Below are 9,561 nucleotides of genomic sequence, written 5' to 3' on the forward strand. Positions count from 1 at the left end.
GCAGGACGCCCACTCGCAGCGCCAGTGGCGGACGCTGGAGGCCGTGCGGCACGTGGGGGTGGCCATCGTGTCCAGCGCCCTCACCACGGTCATCGCCACGGTGCCGCTCTTCTTCTGCATCATCGCCCCGTTTGCCAAGTTCGGCAAGATCGTGGCGCTCAACACCGGCGTGTCCATCCTCTACACGCTCACGGTCAGCACGGCCCTGCTCGGCATCATGGCACCCGGCTCCTTCACCCGGACCAGGACTTCCTTCCTCAAGGCCCTGGGCGCCGTGCTCCTGGCGGGGGCCCTGGGGCTGGCCGCCTGCCTCGCGCTGCTCCGGAGCGGCTACAAGATCCCGCTGCCCGCCGGGGCCTCCCTATAGCCCCGGCGCCGGGCCCCGACTGGCGCTCCTTGGGTCCGGCGGGTGTGGGACGAGGCAGCTGTCCCCGCCCGGCTCCAACCGTCCTGGCCCGGGCCCGGGCTGGACAGGCCGCGCCGCTCGGTGCAGGGCCCGTGGAAGCCAGCCACCACCCCATCCGACGGCGGGAGAGCCGGCGCCCTCCGTGCCGGGTGCCCCGGGGGGGACCCTCTCGTAGTGCCTCAGCGCTGCCCGCAGCTCTCCCGTGGGGGCGTCACGGGGCCCCGTCCTACAGACGTGAACACTGAGGCACCGGGCGGCGGCGGACTGACGCGGGGCTGGGCTGCCTCCGTGCCTCCCTCGGGGAATTTGCAGGAAGAGCACAGCGGTCCGAGGGCGGGGGTCTCGCAGCCCCCCCGCCTCCCTGACCCCCGCCCCCTGGCGCCAGCGCTGGCTGGTCCTGTGTCCCTCCCAGGCCTCCCGGTCCTGGGTGCGAGTGCAGGGCCCGGCCTGGGGCTCTGCATGTCCTGCCCCAGCCCCAGCCGCCAGGGGCTGCTCCTCCCGGGGGCTGCGGGGCCCGGCGCAGCTTCCTACTGACCCGAGCCCCCGTCTCCCCCCTCGACTCCGGGGGTGGACTTGGGGGAGGCGGCCCCGGGGGTTGCTGGCTGCGCCGCAGGGGTTCCTGTGGCAGTGACACTGCCGGCCGCCGCCACTAACACGAGCACTGCAAGCACCGCTGGCTTCACCGCGTTCTTCACGTTGTAGTAGCTACGGGGTCGCCGGTGCTCGGCCAGGACCTGGCACGAGGGGTGGGGCTGGGCCTGGACGGAGATGGAGGTGGGTACAGGGTGCCCCCAGGGACCCCGGTCCCGGAGCCCCCGCCTGCCCCAGGCAAGGTTGGGGGCCTCGGGCAGGGGGTGGCCGTGCGGCTCAGTAGATGCACCTTCTTAAGGGGCTCGTCTGGCTCATTACCTCGGGCATTTTTTAAAAAAGATTGTATTTATTAGAGAGGGGCGGGGGGAGGGGGATGCAGGCTCCCTGGGGGCAGGGACTCGACCCCAGGACCCTGGGATCATGGCCTGAGCGAAAGGCGGACACCTGTGAGCACCTCTGGTGTGCCAGGTACTGTGCCCCCCATGGGGTGGACGTTGCCCCCTGGGCACGAGGAGGCCGGACACAGGCTGGGCTGGAACCTCGGAGCCCTGAGGGTGGGACGGACGTCACGGGTGGCCTCCAGGCCAGCTCGCCTGGTCGTCTGTAAATACTAACTGGGGGGCTGGGTCTGCAAGGGGAGGGGCCGCCTGGGACGGGTGGGATCTCCGTACGTGTAGGGGGAGCAGCACACCTTGGACTCGGCGGCTCCGAAGCCAGACCCCGAGCAATTCATGGCACCGGTTACCGTACCCCACGTCCTCCTCGGGATCTGGAGCCGCCTGGCGGGGCTTAAACAACAGCCCGACGCCCAGTTGCGGAGGCTGGAGGCCCAGAATCAGGGTGGACAGGGTGGCTCCTCCTGGAGCTTCTGCGGGAGTCGGTTCCAGGCCTTTCTCCCAGCTGCCCGGGTCGGGGAGGCCTTGGTGTTTCCTGGCTCTCAGACACGACAGTCCCGTCTCTGCCTCCGTCGTCACGCGCCCACCGTCCCCTCCCGAGGACACAGTGGTGTCGCATCAGGGCCCACCCCAGAGACGCCACGTGGTCACCTGCAGAGACGCTATCTCCAAGTAGGCGGCCGGTCCCAGGCACCAGGGTTAGGACTTTGGTGCATCTTGGGGGGACACGTTTCACCCCAGGACAGGCAGGGCCCGGCACGCGTCTGCTCCCCCGTCCGCCATCCGGAGTGCGTGCTGGCGCTCCCGTCGTACGGATGGGGAAGCCGAGGCCCTGAGACGGGCGGGCTGGGTCACACAGCCGGTCGTGGTGGGGCCAGACGGGGCCGCACCCAGTCTGCCCCAGGGCTGCGCTCAAGCACTAAGGGTCACAGCCTCCGGGAGGACAGGAGCAAGGCCTGGTGGCGGGGACGCTCAGGTTGGTGGTCAAGTCCAGAGGCCCCGGGATGGACGCTCGTCACCCTGAACGCTTGCCTGGTGGCCTTCAGTGAAGCCCGAGCCCCCGGAGGCCCAGCAGGGAGCACGGAGGCCTGGGGGCAGGTCACATGTGGGGTGCACAGCCCCCAGGGGGCTGCTCGGGGGCACGGGCCGGCGTCCCTTCTGGTGGTTGCCGCCGTGGGAGGAACAGGCCGGCTTCTGGGGGGGTTCAGGTGGGAGCGGGGCCGGGAGGCGGCTGGCAAGGTGACCAGACCCCCCAGGACGTGCTCGAGCAACCCCGTCATCACCTGGCCACTCACCTGGCCTAGCGCGGAGGCGGAGTCGGTGCAGATGGTTTGCCTGCAGCCCGGTGATGCCCGTCTGTAGAGAGACCCTCACGTAGATGTTGCCTCTGAAAAAACCATCCTCTTCCTCCCTCTTGGCCTCTGCTTTTTTCAGAGTGTTGTGGGGGCCTCGGTGTCCCCTTTGCCCTGGGCACGGGCTGCCCACTAGGTAACCCTGGTGACCCTCGGGCTGCCCTGGGAGCCGGTCTGCAGCCTACAGATGAGCACCTGGGCCCTGGGTGGGGGGGGGAGGGTAGGGGAAGGCAGATGTGGGCAGCACCCTGCCCCCCCCCCATGCTCACCCTCTGCGGGGAGGTCTCAACTCCAGGCCTTAATTTCCTCACGGGAACTGACCTGTCCCGGTCCCTCGGGCCCTGCACCTGTCCGGCCCCAGCCAGTCACGCTCTGCCCCCTCCGTCCTGGGGCGGGGGGAGGGTGCGGGCAACTCCCCGGGGCCACACGCCGGGCCATCCAGTTGCCAATAAACAAGTGCCCCTTTCTCGTGTCCGGGAGTGGCTCGCAGGGCCCCAGGGGCGCCAGCCCCTTGCGAAGAACCTTGACCTCCCTTTGCTGCTGACGCACAGCTCGGGGGTCCGTGCACTTTGGCTGAGCGTCCACGAGACGCCCTTGCTCAGCTCGGGGTGCCAGGGAGCACCCGTCACCTGCAGAATTTCCCTGAGCCGCTGCTTCTCCCCCTCCTCCCCTGGAGGCCGCTTGTTTGGGGGCGCCTGCGCGTCCCGGTCCTTTCCCTGTGTTCCTGGGCACTCCCGCAGCATTCCTGGGCAGGCCCCGCGTCTGACTCCAGGGCCCCCGACCCACTGCCCTCAGTGGCCGTCCCCCACCTGCGTGCTGCCCCGAGGGAAGGGAGCTCCGGGCCCAGAGCTGACAGTCCAGCGCCCGAGGGCGAGCCCCAGCCCTGCCCGGGCGGCCGTGAGCAAGCCCTGGACGGCGATTCAGCCTGGGGACGGGGCAGGGCTCAGAGTGACGCCCAGAGCCCTGACCCCCCACTGCTACGCTGGTGGGACGGGAGTCTCCTGAAGTCAAGGAGGCCCGCGGCGGCCGTGCCCTGCCAGTCTTGTTCTCATCACTGTTCACGCAGCAGGATGCCCGCTGGAGCTCCACGGTGCGGGGACTTCCTGCGCACCTGCCGTGGGCTGGGCACGGGGATGCAGGAGGGCAGACACCCGACCCCAACCTCGTGGACCTTACCTCGTGCCGGGAAAGGAGCTTTGGTAAAAGAACCAGAGGGCGGTGAGGGATACGGGCCCGAAGCTATGGGGCGGGGCTGGCGGAGGGTCCCTGCGGAGCCTGAGGACCACTGTCCTCGCCCCTGGGGAGCTGGTCCACCAGACACAGGCCGCCTGGGGCCGAAGGACTGCCTCCCAGGCCCTGTTAGGGCTAAAACAAGGGGTTTGTTGGACTTTAGAGGGGATGAAGCCAGAGCCTCCCTGGGGCAGCAGACTCGGAAAGGGGCAACCTGCTGGCCCAGGACAGGGCACCCGGCTCAGAGTGACACGCAACCCGCCAGGTGAACCAAAGGAGCAGCACCCGTGGGGCGGCCCCGGCCACTGCCGAGAAAGACGCGCCGAAGAACAGTGTCCTCTGCCTCCTGGGGCGCCCAGCGGAGTTCAGGTGCTGGTCACACCCGCTCAGCGGGCTAAACGCCATTGTCGTTGGCATTCAAGGCCCCACGGAGGCCTGTGAAATGCTAGCCGCTCCGAACGGATGTGCAATATGAGGCCAGCCTCTGGGGGCCGAGGGTCCACCCTCCACCGCGTCTTGGGGGGCTCAGGCCTAGCCTTTGCACCGCCCCGCCCTTCAAGGCTCCGCAGACGGGTGCCCGGGGAGCCTCTCCCCATCCTCTGTGCAGACTTGACCGTCTCCTCCGTGGCTCGCCCACCTTTGATCTGTCCTTCATACACGCCCATCCTTCCCTCTTCTGGTCGCCGTGCCTCGATTTTTATTTCGAGGATCTTGCCCCATCCCGGACCTGTGGGCAGAAGCTGGCCACCGTCCCCCGCGCACACTGCCCCGATTACCCCCTTACGTTACCCCCCCCCCGGTAACCCAGGGTCGCCCAATCAGCACATTCCGCCCGCGGGCCACAGTGCTCTGTTGAGGGCTGGACACCCCGCCTAAGTCAGTCCAATGAGTGTCTTCCTGGGGACTTGCTGGGATTCTGGCAAAGACAGACTCTCTTTTGACCATTATTTCCACATCGTGGGAGGAAAGCCGAGAGCCTACCTAGGAGTGAGGCCAAAACAGAGGAGAGCAGACCTCAGGATAGAAGTCGAATTTCTGATAACATCGCTTAAGCCCCTGGATCCAGCCGTGCCTGAAGCTGAACACACCTAGATCTCTTCTTATGCCAGTCAGTCTCCTTTCCCTTAAGCCACTTTGAGGGAGGCTCTTTCACTTTGAATCAAGAGTCCTAACTAAACAGTCTCCCCCGGAGGCTTCAGGCGTTTATCATTTACGAGTTTAAGCCCAGCTCTTACGGGTGACATTCAAGGCCTGCCCGGGCCGGCCTCAAGGCCCCTCAGGTCACCTCCCGGGTCCTCCAGCCTCCCAGACTGCTCACCTGCCCCAGGCTTTGTCCACTAGACGGGCGCTCGGGGCCCCCGCTCTTCTCCCCACTAATACCCGTCAAATACGACCTGTGGCCCAAGGTTCAGCTCAGACGCTACCTTCTCCGTGAAGCCTCCCTCTTCTCTCGCGGCTGTGGGAGCACCGAGTCCGTGCGACCCTGACTTGCGCCTGCATCTGCCTTCCTGGCGGCCAGGAGGCCCCTGAGGCAGGACGACACCGTGCCCGCCCCCCCGACCCCCGACGGCCCAAGGAAGCTGGACTCTATCCCAGCCCAATGGGAATGTGATGAAGGGTTTTCTCTTTTAAAGCAAGAGAACATTTTAAGTTTATCCAATTGGTAAAAATCGAAGCATCTGATGACACCCTCCGTCGGCAGAGCTACGGGGGAACCCGACTAACCGTCAAAATCACGCCGCGTGGTCCTTTGGACTCAGCAGGCCCACTTCTGAGAATTTATCCCGCAGATAATCTTGCGCTGGTCAAGTGTAGACGTTACGGAAGCTGAGCCGGTGTCGCCAAGGCCTGGGACCCCTAACTGTCCCTCAGCACGGGGACCGGTGGGATGCGCCGGCCCCTCCCGACACCAGGACACGCCCGTGAAACCTTCGCACAGGGCACCCACCGCTGCAAAGTGTGTGTAAGACCTGCTAGCTCGTGTGTCTGAAAAAAAAAAAAAGTGGGGGTGAGAGGACAGAATCTCACTTCTGCTTGTTCAGCATTAGGAAACCCTGAGGGAAGCCTGGGACGAGCCCGAACACCGGCTACCTGCGGGTATGGGCCGACCCCGCAGACGGCCGGCAACAGCTGAAGGAAGACTTTTTTTTTAATAAATCTTTTCACATTCTTGGAGTTTTTGACCGCAGGAATGCAGTACCTGGATCTTTCTTTCTTTCTTTCTTTCTTTCTTTCTTTCTTTCTTTCTTTCTTTCTTTCTTTCTTCTTTCTTTCTTTTTTTTTAAGTAGAGGAGAGCTGTAGGTTTCATTTGCTCCTTAGCTCACTCGGGCTGCAGGGCAGAGGGGGCCCTGGAGGAGGGGAAGCGAGCCAGGGAGAGCAGTGAGCAAGAAGGGGAGGGAGCCCCCCCTCCCAGAAGAGGCGCCGCTGAATCCGGGCACCGCTGGGAGCTGGCTGGGTGGCAGCTGCTCCCTGCCCCGTCGCTGAGCAGAAACAAGGGACAATCACCCGCTCTGGAGCCAGTTCCATCAGAGCCTTTGGAGTGATGGGGAGAGTGGCGCTGCCTGGCGCCCGTCCCTCCCCCTCCCCCGGAGTCGGGCAGGCAGGGGCTGCTTGGGACAGGCAGCCCGGGGTGATGGAACCCGGGGTTTTGTGTCCTCCTTCCGCCTCCATTAACTGTGTGGATTTGAGCAAGTCATTTGCTCTATCTCCGCCTGTTTGCTCATCCATTAAATAGAATAACCCACGTGCATGGTTGTCGCATTTTGAACGAGGTAAGATAATGCCGAGGGCTTGGCCGCAGCGAGACCCGCTGAACCATCCTCACGACCACCGTCATTGTTACAAAGCAGGTTTCACCCAACTCAGGGCAGCATTTATGTGCTTAGAGTTGCAAAGCACCTCAATAAACAGGAGCCATTTACTCCCCAATTAGCTTTTCTTCAACTGTGGGGGGGAGTATGTTTTCTTGGGCCACCGAGGCTGGGTCTAGCTTTGTGACTCTAAATTGTCTGTTGGGATGCTGGCAGGAGTAGAGCAAGCCAAGACCTGAAATATGGGAGCCTGCGGGGACTTGACAGCTCCTCCGAGGGAAAGCCATGCCCAGGGAGCCCGCTGGGTCCCAAAGGCCGAGAGCTGCGGCACAGACTTGACCCCAGCTGGAGCCCGGAGCCAAGAGAAGCTGGTCCTTGCACAGATCTCATGACGCCCAGCGGACCCTAGTGATCGAAGCCACCAAGTTTAGGTAGTTTTTGGTTGGCTGGTTGGATTTTTTTTTTTTTTTTTTTTGCAGCTTTATTGCGACAATAGCTGATGGAAGCACCAACCATGACTTGCACAATAAAGTTGAAGGTCCTTCAAGGTCTTTTAGCATCTCATTGACAATTTCCCCATTTTTATCTCACGCCACTGCCTCCATTTTGTACCTCAGGTGGTGCCGTGGCTCACCCCCACCTCCGCAGACGGTCCCCCCTGCCTCGAGCGCTCCTCCCCTACTGCACCTTCACCGCAACTCTCTACCCTTCAGGACTCAGCTCCCACCAGGACGCCTTCAGGGGTGCCCCAAGTCTGGGCTGGTTGTCCTGCGATGTGACCCCATAGCCCTTTGGATTGCTTCTGCCCTGTATTTTCAGTGACCTTCTACTTGTCTCTCTCTCCCCACGAGGTCATAGTCCATGAAGGCAAAGACTGAACATCCCCAGCTCCTGGCATAGATACACTCACGGTAAATATGTTTGACCGAATGAATTCCCTGCGCCTTGAAGCCTCCGTCTGCCCACCTGGAGAATGGGGACTGTCTCGTCAGAACTGGGCCAGAGCGCTGCCCTTGCGTTGCTTCGCTGCAGGAGGAGGAATGAACAGGTGCCTGTTGCTCTCCAGCCACGCCATCCCTCGTTGCCGTCACCTCCTCCCCGACTCTTGTCAGAAGGACCCGAGGTGAAGGACGTGGCTTCTCAGCAGACCGGGGAGCCTTTGTTCTGCACAGGCCACCTGACGGAGGTGCTGCTTGTACCTACCTGGCTTGCGTGGGGAGGGAAGGGCCTCTGCCCAGGCTGCCCCCGGGCGCCCTGCTCTGCCCGCCACAGTGCCCTCCGGGTGCATCTGCTTTGGCTTGACAAAAACAACTCTGCAGGGCGGGCGGAGAGGGAGGACTGGGGGCAGCTGACGTGTAACTGGGTCCCTCCCACATGCCTTGAAGTCGCTTCATCCCTACCACCCTCCCCGAAAGGAGGATTGTATCCCCCATTTTTCAAAGAAGAAAGTGAATCACCCACCTTCTCCAGTGGTGGGATTCTAACCCAGGCTGGCTGACCCCAAGGTCAGTTCCTCCTGCATGCAATGGCCTCCGCACCCGGCGACGATCTGCTGTGCCTCGGTGGTGCCGGCAGCGTCGACGGGGACAGAGAGCATCGATGACACTATTACGATAAAAAGAGAGATGCGCTAAATAAAGTGTGTACAGCGCCCTGCGGTTCCAGAGCTGCCGTCTCATCAGTTTCTCACGACTTTGCCAAGCAGGCCGACCAGCGCCCCCTCTTTACGGAGGAGAAGCATGAGGCTCAGGAGGTGAAGTGATTTCTTCCAAGATCCCACAGTAAATGGCGAAGCTGAGGCGAGACTCCCCCCGCCTTGTCCCCTGGATCCCTGAATTCCAAGGGTCCCACTCGGAGACTCTGGGCCGCAGGGGGGCTTTGAGGCATCTGATACCTTGGGACACATCCTTTCCCCGTGGTCAGACCATCAGGCTGCCTGGGTTCCAACCCGTGGAAGCCACATGAGCTGAGTCCCGACACACCAGTCTCCACTGCTGCCTACCAAACCACTTCAAACACCAGTGGCTTAAACAACGGCCATTTATTTAGCTCATGAGTCTGTAAGCTAATTAAATTAAGCTGGGCTCATCTGGGTGGTTGTTCTGATCCTAGATGCGCCCTCCTGCGTCTGCAGTCAGCTGTGGGTTAGCTGAGTGGTTTTGCTTTGGGGGCTCGGCTGACCGTCAGGCCGGAGGAACAGGGGTCACGGGGCGATGTGTCACTCACCGGGCTTATTCACAAGGCGGTGTCGTGGTTCCCGGGGAACGAGTGGGAGTGCACGAGGCCTCCTACTATGGCTCGAATTGTGTTCAACCCTCCTGTTACAGGTTGAATCCCAGAAGATGGATTATCAAGGTTTGTTTTAGGAAAAGAGAGGAAGCACGGGTGGAGGGGAGAGAAAGGACACATACATTTGCCAACACCAAAATGCAATTTATAAAATGAAAATCTGGTGTGACATTCAACTAAATTAACAATTCATAGATAATTCACTAGGCTTATACCATTAAGCAAATGCATTTTAAATTGATTTCAAATTAGTGGGCTAATGATTTCCCCCAGGTCCAGTCTCTGCCAGCCCCCCAGTGTAGTGTTTTTAATAAGAGGTAGGTGTGCAATAACAGCCTCTTTATTCCATAATTGAAGCCATAATTGAACTTGAGGTCATATCCAAGGGCCCTATTGATCTACATAGAGAGGGAAAGTGCTGACAGTGACCATCTTCAGGCCAGGGGGGCAGGGTGGGCCAGGAGAGAATCCTGCAGCTGTGAGATCA

At 62.0% G+C, this 9,561-nt stretch overlaps 2 protein-coding genes across 3 annotated transcripts in view; both read left to right on the plus strand.

The window, feature by feature from the left end:
- DISP3 (dispatched RND transporter family member 3) overlaps window positions 1-1,254 on the plus strand; it is a 45,772-nt gene extending 44,518 nt beyond the window's left edge. The window contains exon 21 of the mRNA XM_055331181.1: window positions 5-1,254. Coding sequence (XP_055187156.1) covers window positions 5-367 — 363 coding nt within the window. The 3' untranslated portion in view covers window positions 368-1,254. The remainder of the gene's footprint in view (window positions 1-4) is intronic.
- A 148-nt stretch (window positions 1,255-1,402) lies between these two features.
- Window positions 1,403-8,954, plus strand: LOC129513376 (uncharacterized). 2 transcript variants are annotated; one of them, XM_055331182.1, is made up of 2 exons: window positions 1,403-7,216; window positions 7,403-8,954. In XM_055331182.1, exon 1 carries the CDS (start codon window positions 1,729-1,731, stop codon window positions 2,752-2,754), a length of 1,026 nt encoding a protein of 341 aa, XP_055187157.1. In that variant the 5' UTR covers window positions 1,403-1,728; the 3' UTR covers window positions 2,755-7,216; window positions 7,403-8,954. The 2 variants fall into 2 exon arrangements, with proteins under 2 accessions (XP_055187157.1, XP_055187158.1); XM_055331183.1 differs by having other exon boundaries at window positions 7,637-8,954.
- Window positions 8,955-9,561: the final 607 nt, after the last annotated feature.

This window comes from Nyctereutes procyonoides, unplaced genomic scaffold, assembly GCF_905146905.1.
Source record: "Nyctereutes procyonoides isolate TBG_1078 unplaced genomic scaffold, NYPRO_anot_genome, whole genome shotgun sequence".
Lineage (NCBI taxonomy): Eukaryota > Metazoa > Chordata > Mammalia > Carnivora > Canidae > Nyctereutes > Nyctereutes procyonoides.